At 47.3% G+C, this 26383-nt stretch overlaps 1 protein-coding gene across 1 annotated transcript; it reads left to right on the top strand.

Annotated features, from left to right (window-relative positions):
* The first annotated feature begins 25 nt into the window (after positions 1 to 25).
* On the top strand, positions 26 to 26377 carry LOC136284628 (protein EFR3 homolog B-like). Its single transcript, XM_066174983.1, has 11 exons — positions 26 to 1359; positions 3115 to 3236; positions 7467 to 7616; positions 10932 to 11054; positions 13379 to 13457; positions 15843 to 15978; positions 18468 to 18602; positions 22314 to 22434; positions 23753 to 23804; positions 24547 to 24719; positions 25617 to 26377. The coding sequence occupies exons 1-11, from the start codon at positions 1018 to 1020 to the stop codon at positions 25720 to 25722; spliced, it is 1539 nt and encodes a 512-aa protein (XP_066031080.1). The 5' UTR covers positions 26 to 1017; the 3' UTR covers positions 25723 to 26377.
* The last annotated feature ends 6 nt before the right edge of the window (positions 26378 to 26383 follow it).

The following is a 26383-nucleotide window of genomic DNA, read 5'->3' as shown; positions in this document are numbered from 1 at the left end:
TGATGGCTGAATCCCCAAATTCCCGTTTTTATCCCCAATTCCCGTTTTTTTCCCCAATTCCCGTTTTTATCCCCAATTCCCGTTTTTATCCCCAATTCCCGTTTTTATCCCCCATTCCCGTTCCCATTCCCGGTTTCCCAGCTCGGTGTGCATCGCCATGGAGGCGCTGGACCAGCTGCTGATGGCTGAATCCCCAAATTCCCGTTTTTATCCCCAAATTCCCGTTTTTATCCCCAAATTCCCGTTTTTATCCCCAAATTCCCGTTTTTATCCCCAATTCCCGTTTTTATCCCCAATTCCCGTTTTTATCCCCCATTCCCGTTCCCATTCCCGGTTTCCCAGCTCGGTGTGCATCGCCATGGAGGCGCTGGACCAGCTGCTGATGGCTGAATCCCCAAATTCCCGTTTTTATCCCCAAATTCCCGTTTTTATCCTCCAATTCCCGTTTTTATCCCCAATTCCCGTTTTTATCCCCCAATTCCCGTTTTTATCCCCCAATTCCCGTTTTTATCCCCCAATTCCCGTTTTTTTCCCCAATTCCCGTTTTTTTCCCCAATTCCCGTTTTTATCCCCAATTCCCGTTTCCATTCCCGTTTCCAGCTCGGTGTGCATCGCCATGGAGGCGCTGGACCAGCTGCTGATGGCTGAATCCCCAAATTCCCGTTTTTATCCCCAATTCCCGTTTTTATCCCCAAATTCCCGTTTTTTTCCCCAATTCCCGTTTCTAGCTCGGTGTGCATCGCCATGGAGGCGCTGGACCAGCTGCTGATGGCTGAATCCCCAAATTCCCGTTTTTATCCCCAATTCCCGGTTTCCCAGCTCGGTGTGCATCGCCATGGAGGCGCTGGACCAGCTGCTGATGGCTGAATCCCCAAATTCCCGTTTTTATCCCCAATTCCCGGTTTCCCAGCTCGGTGTGCATCGCCATGGAGGCGCTGGACCAGCTGCTGATGGCTGAATCCCCAAATTCCCGTTTTTTTCCCCAATTCCCGGTTTCCCAGCTCGGTGTGCATCGCCATGGAGGCGCTGGACCAGCTGCTGATGGCTGAATCCCCAAATTCCCGTTTTTATCCCCAATTCCCGTTTTTATCCCCATTCCCGTTTTCCCGGTTTCCCAGCTCGGTGTGCATCGCCATGGAGGCGCTGGACCAGCTGCTGATGGCTGAATCCCCAAATTCCCGTTTTTTTCCCCCATTCCCGTTTCCCAGCTCGGTGTGCATCGCCATGGAGGCGCTGGACCAGCTGCTGATGGCGTGTCACTGCCAGAGCATCAACCTGTTCGTGGAGAGTTTCCTGAAGATGGTGGCCAAGCTGCTCGAGTCCGACAAGCCCAACCTGCAGATCCTGGGAACCAACTCCGTGCGTGCCGGGCCGGGAGAACGGGCAGGAAACGACGGGAAAAGCCCGGGAAACGATCCCGGAGAAATTCCCGTCAAATTCCCGGAAAATGTCCCAGAAGAACTCCTGAAAAACCCCGGGAAAATGTCCCAGGAAAAGTCCGGTGAAATCCCGGAAAGAAATCTGGAAAAATCCCAGAGAAAAATCCCAGAGAAATTCCAGAGAAATCGCGGGGAAAAAACCCGGAGAAATTCTGGAGAAATTCCGGTGAAATTCCAGTGAAATTCTATTGAAATCCTGAAAAAAATTCTGGAGAAATTCTGGTGAAATCCCAGTGAAATTCCATTGAAATTCCGGTGAAATTCCATTGAAATTCCATTGAAATTCCAGTGAAATTCTGGAAAAACCCCAGTGAAACCCCAGAGAAATTCTGGTAAAATTCCATTGAAATTCCATTGAAATTCCAGTGAAATTCCATTGAAATCCTGAAAAAAATTCTGCAGAAATCCTGGTGAAATCCCGGTGAAATTCCATTGAAATTCCAGTGAAATTCTGGAAAAACCCCGGTGAAATCCCAGGGAAATTCTGGTAAAATTCCATTGAAATTCCAGTGAAATTCCATTGAAATCCTGAAAAAAATTCTGGAGAAATCCTGGTGAAATCCCAGTGAAATTCCATTGAAATTCCATTGAAATTCCAGTGAAATTCTGGAAAAACCCCGGTGAAATCCCAGAGAAATTCTGGTAAAATTCCATTGAAATTCCAGTGAAATTCTGGTAAAATCCTGGGAAAAACCCCGGAAAAAATCCCACTGAAATCCCGGTGACACTCCAGTGAAGTTCTGGTGAAATTCCAGTAAAATTCCCGGGAAATTCCGATTTCTCAGCGATTTTCCCAGCAATTTTTTTCCCCAAAAAAACCTCGGAATTCCCAAGGTAGAGCAAAATTCCAGATGAGTTTCGGGATAATTTTTTTTCCCAGGGATTTTTTCCCCAAAAAAACTCCCAAAATTCCCAATTCAGGGCAGAATTCCAGGCAAATTTTTTTTGATGATTTCTCCCGGAATTTTTCCCCAAAACCCTCAAAACTCCCAATTCCCGACGGGATTTTTCCCCGCCGTGTTTTCCCGCCGTTAATTCCCAGAGAATGGTTTTTTTAATTTTTTTTTGTTTTGTTTTGGGTTTTTTTAATATATTTCTTAATTTTTATTTTTGTTGTTAATTTTTTATTTTTTATTTTTATTTGTATTTTTGCTTTTATTTTTAAATTTTTAAAATTTTTATTTTTAAATTTTGTTTTTGTTTTTTTAAATTTTATTTTATTTTGCTGTTAATTTTATTTATTATTTTTTTAATTTTTATTTTTATTTTTATTTTTATTTTTATCTTTATCTTTATTTTTATCTTTGTTTTATTTTATTTTTTTGTTTTTTAATTTTTAATTTTATTTTTATTTTTCTTTTTTATTTTTCTTGTATTTTTCTTTTAATTTTTTATTATTATTGTTGTGTTTTCAAAATTTTTTATTTTACTTTTCTTTTTGTTTTTAATTTTATTTTTTATTTTTTTATTTTAGTTTAGTTACAATTTTTTATTTTTGTGTTTGTTTTTTATTTTTAAATAATTTTAATTTATTTTTATTCTTGATGTTTTTCTCTTTTTATTTTTTAATTTTCCTTTAATTTTTAACTTTTTATTATTTAAATTTTAATTTTATTTTTAATTTTTTACTGTTTTAAATTTAAATTTAAATTTTTTATGTTTTCCCGTTTGTCAGTTTGTGAAGTTCGCCAACATCGAGGAGGACACGCCGTCGTACCACCGCAGCTACGACTTCTTCGTGTCGCGCTTCAGCGAGATGTGCCACTCCAGCCACGCCGACCCCGACGTCAGGGCACGGTCAGGGGGAAAAACGGGGAGAAAAACGGGGAAAACGGGAAAAATGGGGAAAAAACGGAGAAAAATGGGAAAAAAAAACGGGGAAAAAATGGGGAAAAACGGGAAAAAAAACAAAAAAAACCCTCTGAAAATAAACCCAAACCCATGAAATTAAAATCAGCCACTGCAGCCACGCCGACCCCGACGTCAGGGCACGGTCAGGGGGAAAAACGGGGAGAAAAACAGGGAAAACGGGGAGAAAAACGGGGAAAACGGGGGAAAAATGGGGAAAAAACGGGAAAAAATGGGAAAAAAACGGGGGGAAAATGGGAAAAAACGGGGAAAAAACCAAAAAAAAACCGTCTGAAAATAACCCCAAAACCATGAAATTAAAATCAGCCACTGCAGCCACGCCGACCCCGACGTCAGGGCACGGTCAGGGGGAAAAACGGGGAGAAAAACGGGGAAAACGGGAAAAAAACGGGAAAAAACGGGGAAAAAAAACGGGAAAAAATGGGAAAAAACAGGGAAAAAAACCAAAAAAAAACCCTCTGAAAATAACCCCAAACCCATGAAATTAAAATCAGCCACTGCAGCCACGCCGACCCCGACGTCAGGGCACGGTCAGGGGGAAAAACGGGGAGAAAAACGGGGAAAACGGGAAAAAACGGGAAAAACGGGGGAAAAATGGGGAAAAAATGGGAAAAAAACGGGGGGAAAATGGGGAAAAACGGGAAAAATGGGGAAAAAACGGGAAAAAATGGGAAAAAAAAGGGGAAAAAATGGGAAAAAATGGGGAAAAACAGGGAAAAAACAAAAAAAAACTGTCTGAAAATAACCCCAAACCCATGAAATCAAAAATCAGCCACTGCAGCCACGCCGACCCCGACGTCAGGGCACGGTCAGGGGGAAAAACGGGGAGAAAAACGGGGAAAACGGGGAAAAAACGGGGGAAAACGGGGAAAAAAACGGGAAAAAATGGGAAAAAATGGGAAAAAACAGGGAAAAAAACCAAAAAAAACCCTCTGAAAATAACCCCAAACCCATGAAATTAAAATCAGCCACTGCAGCCACGCCGACCCCGACGTCAGGGCACGGTCAGGGGGAAAAACGGGGAGAAAAATGGGGAAAACGGGGAAAAAACGGGGAAAAAAAACGGGAAAAAATGGGAAAAAATGGGAAAAAATGGGGAAAAAACAAAAAAAACCGTCTGAAAATAACCCCAAACCCATGAAATTAAAATCAGCCACTGCAGCCACGCCGACCCCGACGTCAGGGCGCGGTCAGGGGGAAAAACGGGGAGAAAAACGGGGAAAACGGGGAAAAAACGGGGAAAAACGGGGAAAAAAACGGGAAAAAATGGGAAAAAATGGGAAAAAACAGGGAAAAAACCAAAAAAAAACCGTCTGAAAATAACCCCAAAACCATGAAATTAAAATCAGCCACTGCAGCCACGCCGACCCCGACGTCAGGGCACGGTCAGGGGGAAAAACGGGGAGAAAAACGGGGAAATGGGAAAAAAAGGGGAAAAAAATGGGAAAAAACGGGGAAAAAACCAAAAAAAACCCGTCTGAAAATAGCCCCAAACCCATGAAATTAAAATCAGCCACTGCAGCCACGCCGACCCCGACGTCAGGGCTCGGTCAGGGGGAAAAACGGGGAGAAAAATGGGGAAAACGGGAAAAATGGGGAAAAAACGGGGGAAAAAAGGGAAAAAACGGGGAAAAATGGGAAAAAACAGGGAAAAAAACCAAAAAAAACCCTCTGAAAATAACCCCAAAACCATGAAATTAAAATCAGCCACTGCAGCCACGCCGACCCCGACGTCAGGGCACGGTCAGGGGGAAAAACGGGGAGAAAAACGGGGAAAACGGGGAAAAAACGGGGAAAAAACGGGAAAAAATGGGGGAAAACGGGAAAAAAACAGGGAAAAAACTAAAAAAACCGTCTGAAAATAACCCCAAAACCATGAAATTAAAATCAGCCACTGCAGCCACGCCGACCCCGACGTCAGGGCACGGTCAGGGGGAAAAACGGGGAGAAAAACGGGGAAAACGGGGAAAATGGGGAAAAAACGGGAAAAAATGGGGGAAAATGGGAAAAAATGGGGAAAAATGGGGGAAAATGGGGAAAAACGGGAAAAAATGGGGAAAAAAGGAGGGAAAACCCTGAAAATAAATGAAATAAAGCTGAGGCACTGCAGCCACCCTGAGCCCGGCACGGGGCACGGGGACAAGGGGGAAAAACGGGGAGAAAAACGGGGAAAATGGGAAAAATGGGGAAAAAAGGGGGAAAAATGGGGGGAAAATGGGGAAAAAAGGGGGAAAATGGGAAAGATGGGGACAAAGGAGGAAAAAGCCCTGAAAATAAATGAAAAAAAAGCTCAGGCTGAGCCCGCCGTCTAGGCACCGTCAGAAAATGGGGAGAAAAACGGGGGAAATGGGAAAAAACAGGGAAAAACGGGGGAAAATGCGGAAAAAATGGGGAAAAACGGGGAAAACTGGGGGGAAATGGAAAACTGGGGGGAAATGGGAAGAAATGGGGGAAAACGGGAAAAAATGGGGGGAAAAATGGGAAAAATGGGGAAAAAAAACCAGGAAAAAAACGGGGAAAAAACACGAAATAAAGCTGAGCCACTGCAGCCACGCCGACCCCGATGTCAGGGCACGGTCAGAAAATGGGGGGAAAACGGGGAAAATGGGGAAAATCGGGAAAAACGGGAGGAAATGGGGGAAAATAAGGGAAAAAATGGGGAAAAATGGGGAAAAGGAACCAGGAAGATGGGAAAAACGACCAGGAAACCAGGAAAAAAACCCACTGGAAAATGGGAAAAGCCACTGGAAAAACGGGATCGCAACGGGAAAAATGGGATAACAAGGGGTGAATGGGGGAAAAAAAATGGGGAAAAATGGGGAAAACACGCAGGAAAACAACCGGGTGGCGGGAAAAGCGCTGAGAAAAATCGGGAAAACAACCGGGAAAGCGGAGAAAAGCAACTGGAAAATGGGGGGGAGCAAACCGGGAAAGATTTGCAGGATTGCGAGAAGATTTTTGGGATTGGGGGAAAAAAAAATTTTGGGATCGGGAAGGGATTTGGGATGGGGGGAAAGATTTTGGGATCGGGAAAAGATTTTTGGATAGGGGAGAGATTCGGGGTCAGGAAAGGATTTGGGATCAGGGAAAGAGGGAGAATTCCCAGAATTCCCAGAATTCCCTGAGCCAAGCCCTCAGCGCATCCCTGCCCAGGTTTTTTCCATGGAATTCCCGGGATTCTGGGGAATTTTTCTGGCTGATTTCACGGATTGGAGCCGGGCTGGGATTTGGGGGATCAGGGAAAGATTTAGGCGGGGATTTGGGGATTGGGGGAAAATTTTGGGATCAGGAAAAGTTTCAGGACCGGGGAAGGAATTTCGGGATTGGGAAAAAATTTTGGGATCAGGAAAAGTTTCAGGACCGGGGAAGGAATTTCGGGATCGGGAAAAAATTTTGGGATCAGGAAAGGATTTTGGTATGGGGAAAAGATTTGGGATCAGGAAAAAAACCTGCGGGATCAGGAAGGAATTTCGGGATTGGGAGAAGATTTGGGGCTTGGGAAAGGATTTGGGATCGGGAAAGGATTTTGGATTGGGAAAAAACTCGGAATCGGGAAAGGATTTGGGATTGGGAAGGGATTTTGGGCTCGGGAGAAAAATTCGGGGATTGGGGAGTAATTTTGGGATTGGGATTCAGGATTGGGAAAAGATTTTGGGATCAGGAAAAAATTTGAGATCAGGAAAGGATTTTGGGAATCAGGGAAGGATTCGGGATTAGAACGGATTTGGGATCCGGGAAAGATTTGGTGACTGGGGAGAAATTTTGGGATTGGGAAAGTGCTTTGGGATTGGAAAAAGATTTTGGGATTGGGGGAAAAAAAATTTGGATCGGGGAGGAATCTGGGATTGGGAAAAGATTTTGGGACTGGGAAAGGATTTTGGGATCGGGAAAGGGATTTGGGATCAGGAAAAAACAATCCGGATCAGGAAAGGATTTGGGGATCGGGAAGAGATTTTGGGGATCAGGAAAGGATTTGGGGATGGATTTTGGGACTGGGAAAGACTTGTGAGGTCGGGGAAGGGATTTGGGCTTGGGAAACGATCTTGGGATCAGGGAAGGATTCGGAATGGCGAAAGGATCCTGGGGAGCGGGGGAGGGATTTTGGGAGAGGGAAGGAGTTTCGGGAATGCCGGGCACGTTCCCCCTGGGCCCCCGCAGGATCCGGATGTCGGGGATCCGGGGCCTGCAGGGCGTGGTGCGGAAGACGGTGAACGACGAGCTGCAGGCCAACATCTGGGACCCGCAGCACATGGACAAGATCGTGCCCTCGCTGCTCTTCAACCTCCAGCAGGACCCGCACGCCGACAGGTGGGAGCCCCCGTCCCCAAATCCCCAAATCCCGGATCCCAAAATCCCAAAATCCCAAAATCCCTGATCCCCAAATCCCCGCCCCCATCCCAAATCCCGAGATCGTGCCCTCGCTGCTCTTCAACCTCCAGCAGGACCCGCACGCCGACAGGTGGGAGCCCCCGTCCCCAAATCCCGAAACCCCAAATCCCAAAATCCCAAAATCCCAAAATCCCTGATCCCCAAATCCCCGCCCCCATCCCAAATCCCGAGATCGTGCCCTCGCTGCTCTTCAACCTCCAGCAGGACCCGCACGCCGACAGGTGGGAGCCCCCGTCCCGAAGTCCCGGATCCCCGAATCCCAAAATCCCAAAATCCCAAAATCCCCAAATCCCCAAATCCCAAAATCCCAAAATCCCTGATCCCCAAATCCCAAAATCCCCCTAAATCCCTGCCCTGGTCCCGAAATCCCTGTTCCCCAAATCCCAAAATCCCTGATCCCCAAATCCCTGATCCCCAAATCCCAAAATCCCGGATCCCCAAATCCCAAAATCCCCCTAAATCCCTGCCCTGGTCCCAAAATCCCTGCTCCCCAAATCCCAAAATCCCTGCCCTAAATCCCTGCCCTGATCCCAAATCCCTGATCCCCCCCAAATCCCTGATCCCCAAATCCCAAAATCCCGGATCCCCAAATCCCATAATCCCCCTAAATCCCTGCCCTGATCCCAAAATCCCTGCTCCCCAAATCCCAAAATCCCCGCCCTAAACCCCTGCCCCAATCCCAAATCCCACCCTGATCCCAAATCCCTGCCCTGAGCCCCAAATCCCGCTCTGATCCCAAAATCCCTGATCCCCAAATCCCAAAATCCCCAAATCCCAAAATCCCTGATCCCCAAATCCCAAAATCCCCGCCCTAAATCCCTGATCCCCAAATCCCAAAACCCCTGATCCCCAAATCCCTGATCCCCAAATCCCAAAATCCCTGCCCTGATCCCAAATCCCTGCCCCGATCCCAAATCCCGCCCCGATCCCAAATCCCGCCCCAATCCCAAATCCCACCCTGATCCCAAATCCCTGCCCTGAGCCCCAAATCCTGCTCTGATCCCAAAATCCCTGATCCCCAAATCCCCAAATCCCTGCCCCGATCCCGAATCCTTGCCCTAAATCCTTTTCCCTGATCCCGAATCCCACCCTGATCCCCAAAATCCTTCCCCAATCCCCAAATCCCTTCCCCATCCTGACTCCTTTCCTGATCCCAAATCCCGCCCTAAATCCCAGGATCCCTTCCCTTGATCCCAAATCCCGCCCCGAGCCCAGGATCCCTTCCCTTGATCCCAAATCCCGCCCCGAGCCCAGGATCCCTTCCTTTGATCCCAAATCCCGCCCCAATCCCAGGATCCCTTCCCTTGATCCCAAATCCCGCCCCGAGGCCAGGATCCCTTCCCTTGATCCCAAATCCCGCCCCGAGCCCAGGATCCCTTCCCTTGATCCCAAATCCCGCCCCGAGCCCAGGATCCCTTCCCTTGATCCCAAATCCCGCCCCGAGCCCAGGATCCCTTCCCTTGATCCCAAATCCCGCCCCGAGCCCAGGATCCCTTCCCTTGATCCCAAATCCCGCCCCAATCCCAGGATCCCTTCCCTTGATCCCAAATCCCGCCCTGAGCCCAGGATCCCTTCCCTTGATCCCAAATCCCGCCCCGAGCCCAGGATCCCTTCCTTTGATCCCAAATCCCGCCCCAATCCCAGGATCCCTTCCCTTGATCCCAAATCCCGCCCCAATCCCAGGATCCCTTCCCTTGATCCCAAATCCCGCCCCGAGCCCAGGATCCCTTCCTTTGATCCCAAATCCCGCCCCAATCCCAGGATCCCTTCCCTTGATCCCAAATCCCGCCCCGAGCCCAGGATCCCTTCCTTTGATCCCAAATCCCGCCCCGAGCCCAGGATCTTTTCCCGGTCCCAAAATCCCTGCCAGATCCTCAATCCCTCCCTGATCCCCCAACCCCTTTCCTGATCCCAAAGTGTTTTCCGGTTCCCAAAATCCTTTCCCGATCCCGAAATCCTTTCCTGATCCCGAAACTTTTTCCCCGCTCCCAAAACTTCTTCCCTGCTCCCAAAATCTTTTCCCAATCCCGAAATCCTTTCCCGATCCTGAATCCCTTGCCAATCCCAAAAATTTTTTTCCCCATCCCAAATCCTTTCCTGATCCCAATTGTTTTGCCCAATCCCAAAATCCCAGCCCAGCTCTGATCCAATGCGGATGGAAATCTGGGAATGGGGCTGGGAAATTTGGGAATGGGAAATTTGGGAATGGGGCTGGGAAATTTGGGAATGGGGATGGAAAAGCAGGAATGCGGTTGGAAAAGTGGGAATGGAGTTGGAAAAGTGGGAATGGGGACAGAAATCTGGGAATGGGATTGGAAAACTGGGAATGAGGTGAGAAAAAAAGTGGGAATGGGGGTGGGAAAGTGGGAATGGGGTTGGAAATCTGGGAATGCAGCGGGAAAACTGGGAATGGGGATGGATAAACGGGAAAGGGGAATGGGGATGGAAAAGTTCCATTTATTCCCATTCCCATAATTCCCACAATTCCCGGAATTCCCGTCTTTTTCCCCGCGGCCGCTCCCAAGTGGGAATGGGGTTGGAAAAGCGGGAATTGCGTTGGAAAAGCGGGAACGGGGCCGGAGAGATGGAAATGGGGAAATGGGGATGGGAAAAGTGGGAACGGGGATGGAGAGAAGGAAATGGGGAAATGGGAATGGGAAAAGCGGGAACGGGGCCGGAGAGATGGAAATGGGGAAATGGGGAAATGGGAAAAGCGGGAACGGGGCCGGAGAGATGGAAATGGGGAAATAGGGAAAGTGGGAATGGGGACGGAAAGGTTCCGCTCATTCCCGTTCCCATCCTTCCCACAATTCCCGGAATTCCCGTCGTTTTCCCCGCGGCCGCTCCCAAGTGGGAATGGGGTTGGAAAAGTGGGAACGGGGCCGGAGAGATGGAAATGGGGAAATGGGGAAATGGGAAAAGCGGGAACGGGGCTGGAGAGATGGAAATGGGCAAACGGGGATGGGAAAAGTGGGAACGGGGCCGGAGAGATGGAAATGGGGAAATGGGGAAATGGGAAAAGCGGGAACGGGGATGGAGAGATGGAAATGGGGAAATGGGGAAATGGGAAAAGCGGGAACGGGGATGGAGAGATGGAAATGGGGAAATGGGGAAATGGGGAAATGGGGAAATGGGGAAAGCGGGAACGGGGCCGGAAAGGTTGGGCTCATTCCCGTTCCCGTCCTTCCCACAATTCCCGGGATTCCGGGGGTTTCCCGCGGCGGTTTCCCGCAGCCGGTCGCCGTCGGGCGAGGAGCGTCCCGAGTCTCCGGGGGAGCTGGCGGAGCGCTGCCTGCGGGAGCTGCTGGGCCGCGCCGCCTACGGACACATCAAGAACGCGCTGACGCCCGTCCTGCTGTGAGCCGGGGAAATGCGGGAATTATAGGGGGGAAACTGGGAATTGGGGGGAAATATGGGAATTATAGGGGGGGAAATACGGGAATTGGGGGGGAAATATGGGAATTATAGGGGGAAAACTGGGAATTGGGGGGAAATATGGGAATTATAGGGGGGGAAATACGGGAATTATAGGGGGGGAAAACCTGGGAATTGGGGGGGGAAATATGGGAATTGTGGGGGGAAATATGGGAATTGGGGGGAAATATGGGAATTATAGGGGGGAAAACTGGGAATTGGGGGGGAAATAATGGGAATTATAGGGGGGGAAATATGGGAATTATAGGAGGGGAATATGGGAATTGTGGGGGAAATATGGGAATTGTGGGGGAAATATGGGAATTGTGGGGGGAATATGGGAATTGTGGGGGAAATATGGGAATTGTGGGGGAAATATGGGAATTGTGGGGAAATATGGGAATTGGGGGGGGAAAAACCTGGGAATTGGCCGGGGAAATATGGGAATTATAGGAGGGGAAAGATGGGAATCGTGGGGGAAATATGGGAGTTGTGGGGGAAATATGGGAATTGTGGGGGGGGAATATGGGAATTATAGAGGGGGAAACACGGGAATTGTGGGGGAAATACGGGAATTGGCCGGGGAAATACGAGAATGGAGGGGGAAAAACCTGGGAATTGGGGGGGAAAATATGGGAATTATAGGGGGGGAAATATGGGAATTGTGGGGGAAATACGGGAATTGTGGGGAAATATGGGAATTGTGGGGAAATATGGGAAATGGGGGGGAAATATGGGAAATGGGGGGGAAATATGGGAATTGGGGGGGAAATATGGGAATTGTGGGGAAATATGGGAATTGTGGGGAAATATGGGAATTGTGGGGAAATATGGGAAATGGGGGGGAAATATGGGAATTGTGGGGGAAATATGGGAATTGTGGGGGGAAATATGGGAATTGTGGGGGAAATATGGGAATGGGGGGGAAATATGGGAATTGTGGGGAAATATGGGAATTGTGGGGGGAAATATGGGAATTGTGGGGAAATATGGGAATTGTGGGGGAAATATGGGAATTGTGGGGGAAATATGGGAATTGTGGGGGAAATATGGGAATTGTGGGGGAGAAATATGGGAATTGTGGGGAAATACGGGAATTGTGGGGGAGAAATATGGGAATTATAGGGGGAAATATGGGAATTGTGGGGGGAAATATGGGAACTGGGGGGGAAAACCTGGGAATTGGGGGAGAAATATGGGAATTATAGGAGGGGAAATATGGGAATTGTGGGGGAAATATGGGAATTGTGGGGAAATATGGGAATTGTGGGGGAAATATGGGAATTGTGGGGGAAATATGGGAATTATAGGGGGAAATATGGGAATTATGGGGAAATATGGGAATTGGGGGGGAAAAACCTGGGAATTGTGGGGGAAATATGGGAATTGGGGGGGGAAATATGGGAACTGGGGGGGAAAACCTGGGAATTGGGGGGGAAATATGGGAATTATAGGAGGGGAAATATGGGAATTGTGGGGGAAATATGGGAATTGTGGGGAAATATGGGAATTGTGGGGGAAATATGGGAATTGTGGGGAAATATGGGAATTGGGGGGGGAAAAATGGGAATTGTGGGGAAATATGGGAATTGGGGGGGAAATATGGGAATTGTGGGGGAAATATGGGAATTGTGGGGGAATATGGGAATTGGGGGGGAAATATGGGAATTGTGGGGGAAATATGGGAATTGGGGGGGAAATATGGGAATTGTGGGGGGAAATATGGGAATGGGGGGGGAATATGGGAATTGTGGGGGGAATATGGGAATTGTGGGGGGAATATGGGAATTGGGGGGGAAATATGGGAATTGTGGGGGGGAAATATGGGAATTATGCGGGGGGGGATGACGACAGGGAATTATGGGGAAAAATTGGGAATTATCACACCCGTCCTGCTGCGAGAGACAATTCCCGGGATTCCTGGGGAAAAAACCATGGGAATTATTGGGGGAAAAGCCTGGGAATTATTGAGGAAAAAACCATGGGAATTCCGGGGGAAAACCATGGGAATTCTGGGGGAAATCCCAGGGGATGGTGGGGGGAAAAATAGGGATTATGGGAGGAAAAAACCACGGGAATTCTGGGATGAAAAATGGGAATTCTGTGGAAAAATCCCCAGGGAATTCTGGGGGGAAAAAAAAAAAAAAGGGAATTCTGGGGGGGAAAATGGGAATTCTGGGGGGGGGAAATGGGAACTGGGAAAATTTTCCGGCCCGGAATTCCCGTTTTTTTCCTCCTGGAATTCCCATTTTCCCCCTCCTTTCCAGGCACCTGGACAATCACTCGCTGTGGGAGCCGCAGGTGTTCGCCCGCGGCTGCTTCCGGATCATCATGTTCTCCATCCAGGTGGGAATTCCCCAAATTCCCCAAAAAATTCCACACCCGGGCCCATCCCGGAAAACCCCCCGGGAACAATTTCCAATCGGGATGGGAATTCCATGGGATTTTCTGGGATTTGGGGGGATTTCTCCAGGATTTTTTCCAGCATTTTCTCAAATTTTCCCAGGATTTTCTGGCTTTTTCTTCAGGGTTTTTCCGGGTTTTTCGACGGTTTTCCAGGATTTTCTCTGGATTTTCCAGAATGTTTTAGATTTTTTTTTCCAGGATTTTCTTGGATTTTCTTGGATTTTCCAAGATTCTGGGGGATTTTTAAGGGACTTTCCCAGGATTTTCTGGGTTTTTTTCCAGGATTTTCTAGGATTTTCCAGGATTTTCTGGGAATTTTCCTGGATTTTTCTGAGATTTTCCCAAGTTTTGCAGGATTTTTGCGGGATTTTTTCCCAGTGTTTTCCCGGAATTTTCTGGGATTTTTCCGTGAATTTCCAGGATTTTCTCTGGGTTTTCCAGGATTCTGTGAGGTTTTTCCTGGACTTTTCTCTGATTTTTCCATTATTTTCTCAGGGATTTTTCCAGGATTTTTCTGGTTTTTTTTTTTTTTTTTTTTTTTTTTTTCCCCCCTGGAATCTTCTTGCATTTTCCTGGATTTTCGGGGATTTTCTATGATTTTCCAGGATTTCCTCTGGAATTTTTCAGGGATTTTTCTGGGATTTTTCCAGGTTTTTTCTCTGGTATTTTTCCACGATTTTCAGGATTTTCCCGGGATTTTTCCAGGTTTTTCTCTGGTATTTTTCCATGATTTTCAGGGATTTTTTTCTGGGATTTTTCCATGATTTTCTCTGGGATTTCCCCCATGATTTTCAGGGATTTTCCCGGGATTTTTCCAGGTTTTTCTCTGGTATTTTTCCATGATTTTCAGGGATTTTTCTGGGATTTTTCCAGGTTTTTCTCTGGCATTTTCCCATGATTTTCCCCAGATTTTTCTGGGATTTTTCCATGATTTTCTCTGGGATTTCCCCATGATTTCCCCCAGATTTTCCTGGATTTCTCCCGCTGTTTTATTCCCCAGCACTCCCACCTGGTGATGCAGCAGCTGCTGTCCCACCTGGACGTCCCAGCGCTGATTTCCCGGGATTTTGGGGACTTGTCCGGGATTTTCTGGGATTTTTCTGTGAATTTCCAGGATTTTGTCTGGGATTTTCCAGGATTTTCTGAGATTTTTCCAAGATTTTCTCAGATTTTTCTGGGATTTTTCTGGGATTTTCTAGGATTTTTCAGGGTTTTTTCCGTGGTTTTTCTCTGGGATTTTTTCCAGGTTTTTTTCTCTGGGATTTTTTCCATGATTTTCCCAGATTTTCCTGGATTTCTCCATGATATTCCCAGGATTTTCTCCCAGCCCCAGATCTCCCACCTGGTGATCCAGCAGCTGCTGTCCCACCTGGATGCCAGCGGCTGCCAGTTTGGGGACCTGTACGGGATTTTCTGGGATTTTCTGGGATTTTTCTGGATTCTTCCGGGATTTTTTTCTGGATTCTTCTGGAATTTTCTGGAATTTTCTGGAATTTCTCTGGATTCTTCCGGGATTTTCTGGGATTTTCTGGATCCCTCCGGGATTTTCTGGGATTTTTCTGGATTCTTCCAGGATTTCCTGGGATTTTTCTGGAATTTTTCTGGATTATTCCGGGATTTTCTGGGATTTTTCTGGATTCTTCCGGGATCTTCTGGGATCTTTCGGGATTTTTCTGGATTCTTCCGGGATCTTCTGGGATCTTTCGGGATTTTTCTGGATTCTTCCGGGATTTTCTGGGATTTTTCTGGATTCTTCCGGGATTTTCTGATTTTCCCAGGTTTTTCTCTGAGATTTTCCATGATTTTCCGCTATTTTCTCTGATTTTTCTGGGAAGTTTTTGGGGGGTTTTTTTGGAATTTTTCTGGATTTCTCCTGATTTTTTTCCGGGATTTTCTCGGATTTTTCTGGATTCTTCCGGGATTTTCTGGCATTTTCTGATTTTCCCAGGTTTTTCCCTGAGATTTTCCATGATTTTCCGCTATTGTCTCTGATTTTTTCTGGGAAGTTGTTTGGTTTTTTTGGGGTTTTTTTTTTTTTTTTTTTTTTTTTTTTGAATTTTTCTGGATTTCTCCTGATTTTTTTCTGGGATCTTCTGGGATTTTTCTGGATTCTTCCGGGATTTTCTGATTTTCCCAGGTTTTTCCCTGAGATTTTCCATGATTTTCCGCTATTTTCTCTGATTTTTCTTGGAAGTTTTTGGGGGGTTTTTTTTGGATTTTTTCTGGATTTCTCCAGATTTTTTTCCCAGTTTTTTTTTTCCTGGGATTTCCCCAGCTCTTCCTGGATTTCTCCATGACATTCCCGGTTTTTTTTCTCCCCTCCAGCCCCAGCACTCCCACCTGGTGATCCAGCAGCTGCTGTCGCACCTGGACGCCAACAGCCGCAGCGCCGCCCCCGTGCGCGCCGGGATCGTCGAGGTTCTCTCCGAGGCCGCCGGAATCGCCGCCGCCGGATCCGTGGGTGCGGAAACATTCCCGGAATTCCACGGGGAAGCCACGGAATGGCGACGGCGGGAGGAGATTCGGGGGAATTTTCCGGGGTTTTTTTCTGGGATTTCCCGGATATTTTTTTTTCCCTGGATTTTCCCAGGATTCGGGAGTATTCCAGGTATTTCTGGGATTTGTCCAGGATTTCCAGGGATTTCGCTGGGATTTTCCCAGGTATTTCCGGAATTTTCCAAGTATTTCTAGGATTTCCTGGGATTTTTCTGGGATTATAAAGGATTTCCTGGGATTTCTTCAGGATTTTCCAGGGTTTTTCAGTGATTTTCTGGGATATTCCAGGGAGGGGGGTCCTGCAGGAGGATTTTCTGGGGTTTTTTCCAGGATTTTCCCGTGTTTGGGAGAGGTTTTCCGGTTTTCCGTGGTAGTCCAGGATTTTCTGGAATTTTCCCGGATTTTCTCGTGATTTTTAGGGATTTCCTGGGGTTTTCCAGGATTTTCTTGAATTTTTCCAGGATTTTCTGGGATTTTTTTTCCCCAAGATTTCTGGAACTTTTCCATGACTTTTCTGGGATTTTCCACGATTTGACCATGCTTCCGTCCCTGGTATCCCCCCCCCGAATTCCCAGAGAATCCTGCAAAAAATCCCAAAAATCTGGGAAAATCCCCAGAAATTCCCAAAATTCCTGGAATTCCCTTGCAGGCCTGATGGGGCTGGAGGTGTTCAACAGATTCCCATTATTTTCTGGGATTTTTCTGGAATTTTCCCGGATTTTTCCCGGGATTTTCTGGGACTTTTCCTGGGATTTTTCCCAGATTTTTCCCGGGATTTTTCCTGGGAGTTGCCTGGGATTTACCTGGGATTTTTCTGGGATTTTCTGGGATTTGTGGAATTCTTGTTGGTCCGGCCATTCTGGAAGTGTTCAACAAATTCCCATTTCTTTCTGGGATTTCTCCAGGATTTCCCTAGATTTTTCTGGGATTTTTCCCGGGATTTTCTGGGACTTTTCCTGGGATTTTCCTGCGATTTTTCTGGGATTTTTCCCGGATTTTCCCCGGATTTTCTGGTATTTGTGGAATTCTTGCAGGCCAGACGGTGCTGGAGCAGTTCAACAAATTCCCATTATTTTCTGGGACTTTTTGGGGATTTTTCTGGGATTTTCCCCAGATTTTTCCTGGATTTTTCCTGGGATTTTTCCTGGGATTTTCCTGGGATTTTTCCCGGTATTTTTCTGGGATTTTCCCCAGATTTTTCCTGGATTTTTCCTGGGATTTTTCCTGGGATTTTCTGGTATTTGTGGAATTCTTGTAGGTCCAGTGGTTCTGGAGGTGTTCGACAAATTCCCATTTCTTTCTGGGATTTCTGCAGGATTTTTCCCAGATGTTTCCAGGAGTTTCCGTGGGATTTTTCCCGGGATTTTTTCCCGGATTTTCCCCGGATTTTTCTGATATTCCCGGAATTCCTTTGCAGGTCCCAGGGTGCTGGAGCTGTTCGACAAATTCCCTTTTTTTTTTTTTTTTTCCCTGGGATTTTTCCAGGATTTCTCCGGGATTTTTCTGGGATTTTCCTGGGATTTTCTGGCTTTTTTCCCGGGATTTTTCCCGGGATTTTTCCGGGATTTTCCTGGGATTTTCTGGCTTTTTTTTCCCGGGATTTCCCCCAGGATTTCCCCCGGGATTTTCCCGGGATTTTTCTGGCTTTTTTTCCCGGGATTTTTCCTGGGATTTTCCTGGGATTTTCCTGGGATTTCCTGGCTTTTATCCTGGGATTTTTCCTGGGATTTTTCCCGGGATTTTTCCCAGATTTTCCTAGGATTTTTCCCGGGATTTTCCTAGGATTTTCTGGCTTTTATCCTGGGATTTTCCCGGGATTTTCCCCAGATTTTCCTAGGATTTTTCCCGGGATTTTCCTAGGATTTTCTGGCTTTTATCCTGGGATTTTCCCGGGATTTTCCCCAGATTTTCCTGGGATTTTTCCCGGGATTTTTCCCGGGATTTTCCTGGGATTTTCTGGCTTTTATCCTGGGATTTTCCCCAGGATTTTTCCCGGGATTTTCCCCAGATTTTCCTGGGATTTTTCCCGGGATTTTTCCCAGAAATTTTGTGGGATTTTTCCCGGGATTTTCCTGGGAATTTCTGGCTTTTATCCTGGGATTTTCCCCAGGATTTTCCCCGGGATTTCCCTCGCATTTTCCTGGGATTTTTCCCGGGATTTTCCTAAGATATTCTGGCTTTTATCCTGGGATTTTTCCCGGATTTTCCCAGGATTTTTCCCGGGATTTTCCCCACATTTTCCTGGGATTTTTCCCGGGATTTTCCTGGGATTTTCTGGCTTTTATCCTAGGATTTTTCCCAGGATTTTCCCCGGGATTTTTCCCAGAATTTTTGTGGGATTCTTCCCGGGATTTTCCTGGGATTTTCTGGTTTTTATCCTGTGATTTTCTCCCGGGATTTGTCGCGGGCCTTTTCCCGGGATTTCCCCGCCATCGGCGTGTGTTTCCCCGGCAGGCCCGACGGTGCTGGAGGTGTTCAACACTCTGCTGCGGCAGCTGCGGCTCAGCATCGACCTGGCCCTGAGCGAGCCCCGGCCCGAGCAGCAGCGCCACGAGAGCCGCTTCCAGGAGGCCGTCATCAAAACCATCGGTCAGCCCGCGGGAGCCATTCCCGGGAATTCCCGGGATTTTCTGGGAATTTCCAGGATTTTCTGGAGTTTTCTGTGGGTTTTCTGGGATTTTGGTGGATTTTTCCGGGAGTTTCGGGGGTTTTTAGCCCCGGCCCGAGCAGCAGCGCCACGAGAGCCGCTTCCAGGAGGCCGTCATCAAAACCATCGGTCAGCCCGCGGGAGCCATTCCCGGGAATTCCCGGGATTTTCTGGGAATTCCCAGGATTTTCTGGAGTTTTCTGTGGGTTTTCTGGGATTTTGGTGGATTTTTCCGGGAGTTTCGGGGGTTTTTAGCCCCGGCCCGAGCAGCAGCGCCACGAGAGCCGCTTCCAGGAGGCCGTCATCAAAACCATCGGTCAGCCCGCGGCACCAATTCCCGGGAATTCCCGGGATTTTCTGGGAATTCCCAGGATTTTCTGTGGTTTTCTGTGGTTTTTGTGGGATTTTGGTGGATTTTTCTGGGAGTTTCAGGGATTTTCTGGGAATTTCCCGGATTTTCTGGAGTTTTCTGTGGTTTTTGTGGGATTTTGGTGGATTTTTCTGGGAGTTTCTGGGATTTTCTGGGAATGTCCAGGATTTTCTGTAGTTTTCTGTGGTTTTTGTGGGATTTTGGTGGATTTTTCTGGGAGTTTCGGGGATTTTCTGGGAATTTCCAGGATTTTCTGTGGTTTTCTGTGGTTTTTGTGGGATTTTGGTGGATTTTTCTGGGAGTTTCAGGGATTTTCTGGGAATTCCCAGGATTTTCTGTGGTTTTCTGTGGTTTTTGTGGGATTTTGGTGGATTTTTCTGGGAGTTTCTGGGATTTTCTGGGAATTTCCAGGATTTTCTGTGGTTTTCTGTGGGTTTTCTGGGATTTTGGTGGATTTTTCTGGGAGTTTCGGGGGTTTTTAGCCCCGGGAGCAGCAGCGCCACGAGAGCCGCTTCCAGGAGGCCGTCATCAAAACCATCGGTCAGCCCGCGGGAGCCATTCCCGGGAATTCCCGGGATTTTCTGGGAATTCCCAGGATTTTCTGTGGTTTTCTGTGGGTTTTCTGGGATTTTGGTGGATTTTTCTGGCAGTTTCGGGGGTTTTTAGCCCCGGGAGCAGCAGCGCCACGAGAGCCGCTTCCAGGAGGCCGTCATCAAAACCATCGGTCAGCCCGCGGGAGCCATTCCCGGGAATTCCCGGGATTTTCTGGGAATTTCCAGGGTTTTCTGGAGTTTTCTGTGGTTTTTGTGGGATTTTGGTGGATTTTTCTGGGAGTTTCAGGGATTTTCTGGGAATTTCCAGGATTTTCTGTGGTTTTCTGTGGTTTTTGTGGGATTTTGGTGGATTTTTCTGGGAGTTTCGGGGATTTTCTGGGAATTCCCAGGATTTTCTGTGGTTTTTGAGGGATTTTGGTGGATTTTTCTGGGAGTTTCGGGGGTTTTTAGCCCCGGGAGCAGCAGCGCCACGAGAGCCGCTTCCAGGAGGCCGTCATCAAAACCATCGGTCAGCCCGCGGCACCAATTCCCGGGAATTCCCGGGATTTTCTGGGAATTCCCAGGATTTTCTGTGGTTTTCTGTGGTTTTTGTGGGATTTTGGTGGATTTTTCCGGGAGTTTCGGGGGTTTTCTGGGAATTTCCAGGATTTTCTGTGGTTTTTGTGGGATTTTGGTGGATTTTTCTGGGAGTTTCTGGGATTTTCTGGGAATTTCCAGGATTTTCTGTAGTTTTCTGTGGTTTTTCTGGGATTTTGGTGGATTTTTCTGGGAGTTTCAGGGATTTTCTGGGAATTTCCAGGATTTTCTGTAGTTTTCTCTGGTTTTTGTGGGATTTTGGTGGATTTTTCTGGGAGTTTCAGGGATTTTCTGGGAATTTCCAGGATTTTCTGTGGTTTTCTGTGGTTTTTGTGGGATTTTGGTGGATTTTTCTGGGAGTTTCAGGGATTTTCTGGGAATTTCCAGGATTTTCTGTGGTTTTCTGTGGGTTTTCTGGGATTTTGGTGGATTTTTCTGGCAGTTTCGGGGGTTTTTAGCCCCGGGAGCAGCAGCGCCACGAGAGCCGCTTCCAGGAGGCCGTCATCAAAACCATCGGTCAGCCCGCGGCACCAATTCCCGGGAATTCCCGGGATTTTCTGGGAATTTCCAGGATTTTCTGTAGTTTTCTGTGGGTTTTGTGGGATTTTGGTGGATTTTTCTGGGAGTTTCGGGGATTTTCTGGGAATTTCCAGGATTTTCTGTGGTTTTTGTGGGATTTTGGTGGATTTTTCTGGGAGTTTCGGGGATTTTCTGGGAATTTCCAGGATTTTCTGTGGGTTTTGTGGGATTTTGGTGGATTTTTCTGGGAGTTTCGGGGATTTTCTGGGAATTTCCAGGATTTTCTGTGGTTTTCTGTGGTTTTTGTGGGATTTTGGTGGATTTTTCTGGCAGTTTCGGGGGTTTTAGCCCCGGGAGCAGCAGCGCCACGAGAGCCGCTTCCAGGAGGCCGTCATCAAAACCATCGGTCAGCCCGCGGGAGCCATTCCCGGGAATTCCCGGGATTTTCTGGGAATTCCCAGGATTTTCTGTAGTTTTCTGTGGTTTTTGTGGGATTTTGGTGGATTTTTCTGGGAGTTTCAGGGATTTTCTGGGAATTCCCAGGATTTTCTGTGGTTTTCTGTGGTTTTTCTGGGATTTTGGTGGATTTTTCTGGGAGTTTCTGGGATTTTCTGGGAATTTCCAGGATTTTCTGTAATTTTTGTGGGATTTTGGTGGATTTTTCTGGGAGTTTCTGGGATTTTCTGGGAATTTCCAGGATTTTCTGTAATTTTTGTGGGATTTTGGTGGATTTTTCTGGGAGTTTCGGGGGTTTTCTGGGAATTTCCAGGATTTTCTGTGGTTTTCTGTGGTTTTTGTGGGATTTTGGTGGATTTTTCTGGGAGTTTCAGGGATTTTCTGGGAATTTCCAGGATTTTCAGTGGTTTTCTGTGGTTTTTGTGGGATTTTGGTGGATTTTTCTGGGAATTCCCGGGATTTTCTGGGAATTTCCAGGATTTTCTGTGGTTTTCTGTGGTTTTTGTGGGATTTTGGTGGGTTTTTCTGGGAGTTTCGGGGATTTTCTGGGAATTTCCAGGATTTTCTGTGGTTTTTGTGGGATTTTGGTGGATTTTTCTGGGAGTTTCGGGGATTTTCTGGGAATTTCCAGGATTTTCTGTGGTTTTCTGTGGTTTTTGTGGGATTTTGGTGGGTTTTTCTGGGAGTTTCAGGGATTTTCTGGGAATTTCCAGGATTTTCTGGAGTTTTCTGTGGTTTTTGAGGGATTTTGGTGGATTTTTCTGGGAGTTTCGGGGGTTTTCTGGGGGTTCAGTGGGAATTTCTGGAATTTGTCTAAGTTTATAATGGGAAGTTCTGGGATTTTTCTGGGATTTTCTAGAATTTTTCCAGCTTTTTTTTCCTTTTTTGATTATCTGGGGTTTTTGGGGATTTTTATAGGGTTTTCCCAGGACTTTCTGGGGCTTTTCAGGAATTTCAAAATTTTTTCTGGGGTTTTTCCCAAGATTTTCTGGGATTTTTCTGGGATTTTTCTGGGATTTTCCTGGGATTCTTTTTTTTTTTTTTTTTTCATTTTTCTGGGTGGTTTGTTTTTTTTTTTTTTTGGATTTTCTGGAATTTTCCTGGGATTTCCCAGAATTCTCTGGGATTTTCCCGGGATTTCCTGGCATTTCCATGTTATTCCCGTTTTTTCCCCGCAGGCTCGTTCTCGGGGACGCTGCCGCCGTACCAGCAGTCGGAGGTGATGGTTTTCATCATGAACAAGGTGCCCATTCCCGAAAATTCCCGACACGCCCTGGACACGGGAACCGCGCCCGACGGGTGAGACGGGATTCCCAGAATTCCCCATTCCTGCAATTCCCAGAAATCCCCAGTCCCGCAGTTCCCCATTCTGGGAATTCCCAGGATTCCCCAGGCCTAGAATTCCCTGGAGCCCAAATCCCCCGTTCCCGGAATTCCCCATTCCCAGAATTCCCAGAAATCCCCATTCCCGGAATTCCCAGAATCCCCCAAATTCCCCATTCCCAAAATTCCCCATTCCCAAAATTCTCAGAATCCCCCATTCCCAGAATTCCCAAAAATCCCCATTCCCAGAATTCCCAGATTCCCCCATTCCCAGAATTCCCAGAATCCCCCATTCCCAGAATCCCCCATTCCCAGAATTCCCAGAAATCCCCATTCCCAGAATTCCCAGAATCCCCCAAATTCCCCATTCCCAAAATTCCCCATTCCCAAAATTCTCAGAATCCCCCATTCCCAGAATTCCCAAAATTCCCCATTCCCAAAATTCCCAAAATTCCCCATTCCCAGAATTCGCCGTACCCAGAATTCTCAGAATTCCCCATTCCCAGAATTCCCAAAAATCCCCCAAGTTCCCCATTCCCAAAATTCCCCATTCCCAAAAATCCCCATTCCTGGAATTCCCTGTCCCCAGAATTCCCAGAATCCCCCAAATTCCCCATTCCCAGAATCCCCCATTCCTAGAACTCCCCAAAATCCCTGTTCCCAGAATTCCCAGAATCCCCCATTCCCAGAATTCCCAAAAATCCCCATTCCCAGAATTCCCCATTCCCAGAATTCCCAGAAATCCCCATTCCCAGAATTCCCAGAATCCCCCATTCCCAGAATTCCCAAAAATCCCCATTCGCAGAATTCCCCATTCCCAGAATTCCCAAAAATCCCCATTCCCAGAATTCCCCATTCCCAGAATTCCCAGAAATCCCCATTCCCCAAATTCCCAGAATTCCCCATTCCCAGAATTCCCAAAAATCCCCATTCCCAGAATTCCCCGAATCCCCCATTCCAGAATTCCCAGAAATCCCCATTCCCCAAATTCCCAGAATTCCCCGAATCCCCCATTCCCCCAAAATTCCCAGAGTTCCCCACTCCCAGGAATTCCCAGAATTCTGCGGGAGATTTTTGGGAATTTGGGATTTGTGGGGGTTGGGATTTTTCGGGCCTGGGTTTTTTTTTCGGGATTTGGGAAAATTTTTTTTTGGGATTTGGGATTTTTTTGTATTTTCCTTTTTTTGGGATTGGTTTTTTTGGCGGGATTTGGGAGGGGCCTTGGGGGGGGGGGGCAGAAAAATTCCAGGATTTCTCCCCAAATCCCCAATTTTTTCCCCCTTTTTCCCCGCAGGGAAAACCGGAACCGCCTGACGCAGATCATGCTGCTCAAATCGCTGCTCCAGGTGGGAAAACCCCAAAAACCCCAAAATTCCCAGATTTTCCCCGGGAATAAAAACCCGGATGAGCTCCCGATCCCGGGGATCCCTTTGGGAATTCCCCAATCCCGTTTTTCCCGGAATTCCCAGGTTTCCGTGGGGTTCCAGTCCGGCTCCCCGATGCCCCTTTGGGAATTCCCCAATCCCGTTTTTCCCGGAATTCCCAGGTTTCCGTGGGGTTCCAGTCCGGCTCCCTGTGACCCCTTTGGGAATTCCCCAATCCCGTTTTTCCCGGAATTCCCAGGTTTCCGTGGGGTTCCAGTCCGGCTCCCCGATCCCCCTTTGGGAATTCCCCAATCCCGTTTTTCCCGGAATTCCCAGGTTTCCGTGGGGTTCCAGTCCGGCTCCCTGTGACCCCTTTGGGAATTCCCCAATCCCGTTTTTCCCGGAATTCCCAGGTTTCCGTGGGGTTCCGGTCCGGCTCCCCGATCCCCCTTTGGGAATTCCCCAATCCCGTTTTTTCCCGGAATTCCCAGGTTTCCGTGGGGTTCCGGTCCGGCTCCCCGATCCCCCTTTGGGAATTCCCCAATCCCGTTTTTTCCCGGAATTCCCAGGTTTCCGTGGGGTTCCGGTCCGGCTCCCTGTGACCCCTTTGGGAATTCCCAAATCCCGTTTTTTCCCGGAATTCCCAGGTTTCCGTGGGGTTCCAGTCCGGCTCCCCGATCCCCCTTTGGGAATTCCCCGATCCCGTTTTTCCCGGAATTCCCAGGTTTCCGTGGGGTTCCGGTCCGGCTCCATGCTGACGGCCCTGCCCAGCGCTTTCCTGGAGCGGCTCCTCTCGGCCGCGCTCGTCGACGATCCCGAAATCCGCATTTTCGTCCTGGAAATCCTCAGCAGCTTCATCGACCGCCACGGGAACCGCCACAAGCTGGAACCCGTCAGGTGAAAATTCCGGCAATTTGGGGGGATTTTTTTTCCAAGAGTTTTTCCAAGATTTTTTTCTTTTCCCCTGGAATTTTTCACTTTTTTTTTTCCCCTGGATTTTTCCTGCTGGGATCAAGCCCGGGAAGGGAAATCTGGGATTTTCCAAGAGGTTTTTTTTTCCCTTTGGATTCTCTGCGATGGATCCGTCCCGTCCCAAATTAGGAATTCCTGACTTTTCTGGATTTTCGGGATTTTTTTTCCCAGATTTTTTTTTTCTCCCTGGATTTTTTTTTTCTGACATTTTTAAAGGTTTTTTTTTTTTTTACCTTCCCAGATTTTCTCGAACTTTTCCTGGAATTTTGCAGATTTTGCAGAATTTCCCCCAGATTTTTCCCAGGATTTTTTCCTGGATTTTTCCCCGCTGGGATCAAGCTCCAGGAGAAAAATCTGGGATGGGGATGGAGAAATCCGGGTTTTCCCAGCTTTGGGATGGATTTTCCAAGAGTTTTTTCCCTGTGGATTCTCTGGGACGGATCCTCCTCATCCAGAACTCGGAATTCCTGAATTTTCCAGATTTTGGGATTTTTTTTTTCCCGATTTTTTTACTTTTTTGTTCGTTGGTTCGTTTGTTTTGTGGTTTTTGGTTTTGGTTTTCCCCTGGAATTTTTTTTCTGGAATTTTTTTCTGGATTTTTCCCTGGATTTTCCCAGCTGGGATCAGGCCCAGGAAGGAAAATCCAAGATTTGGGAAGGGAAAATCCGGGATATTTGGGATTTGGGATTTGGGATGGAGTTTTTTTCCCCTTTGGATTTTCTGGGATGGATCCTTTCCCGTTCGAAACTCAGAATTCCTGAATTTTCCAGATTTTCTGGGAATTTTTTCCTGAACTTTTCCCGGGATTTTTTTTCCCGGCAGCTCCCTGGGCGACGTGTCGGCGCTGAAGCTGAAGGTGGAGAAATGTTCCCGCCAGGATTCCGTCTTCATGAAGAAGGTCTGGAAAAATTCCCGGGAAAATTCCTGAATTTTCCCAAATTTTGGGGTCTCCAGAGTCCCGGGAATTTCCATCCAATGGGATTTCCCCTCATTCCAAAGGGAATTTTTTTGTTGTTTTTTATTTCCCTGGGTTTTCCTTTTTCCCCATCCTGGGGTGGAGGGAGGTGGAAATTTTCTTTGGGAATTTTCGTTGGGAATTCTTCCCTTTTCCATGGGGTCATTCCATGGGGATTGCCCAAATTCCGTAAAAACCTCTCTAAAAATCCCTAAAAATTCCCAAAAAATCCCCCCAAAATTCCCCAAACCTCCCCCCACCCCAAATCACAAAGAATGCCCAAAAAATTCCCCAAAATTCCCAAAAATCCCCCAAAGAATTCCCAAAAATTCCCCCCAAATCCCCTCAAATCCCAAAGAAATCCCAAAGAATTCCCTGAAACTCCCCAGTAACCCAAACAAATCCGCCTAAATCCCCCTAAAAAGCCTTTAAAATCCCCAAGAATTCCCAAATGTTCCCTGTGAAACCCCAGAATCCCCAAATTCCCCCTAAAATCCCAAATAAATTTTCAAAAATCCGCAAAAAACCCCCAAAAACTCCCAAAAAAATCCCCACAAAAACCACCAAAAAACCCCAAAAAATCCCCCAAAATTAAAAAAAAAGGACACGAAAACCCCTCACACACAAAAAAATC

Source organism: Chamaea fasciata, unplaced genomic scaffold (assembly GCF_029207755.1).
Source record: "Chamaea fasciata isolate MVZ Bird 193981 ecotype frontalis unplaced genomic scaffold, bChaFas1.0.hap1 SCAF_1196, whole genome shotgun sequence".
In the NCBI taxonomy this organism is placed as follows: Eukaryota; Metazoa; Chordata; class Aves; order Passeriformes; family Sylviidae; genus Chamaea; species Chamaea fasciata.
The sequence above is the reverse complement of the archived record's forward strand: the minus strand, read 5'-3'. Positions and strand labels throughout refer to the sequence as shown.

Coding starts and splice junctions, on each gene's coding strand:
- LOC136284628 (XM_066174983.1), top strand. CDS start 1,018: ATGGAGGCGCTGGACCAGCTGCTGATGGCTGAATCCCCAAATTCCCGT. Junction 3,237..7,466: donor GACCCCGACGTCAGGGCACG/GTCAGGGGGAAA, acceptor GGGCCCCCGCAG/GATCCGGATGTCGGGGATCC. Junction 22,435..23,752: donor ACGGGAACCGCGCCCGACGG/GTGAGACGGGAT, acceptor TTTTCCCCGCAG/GGAAAACCGGAACCGCCTGA.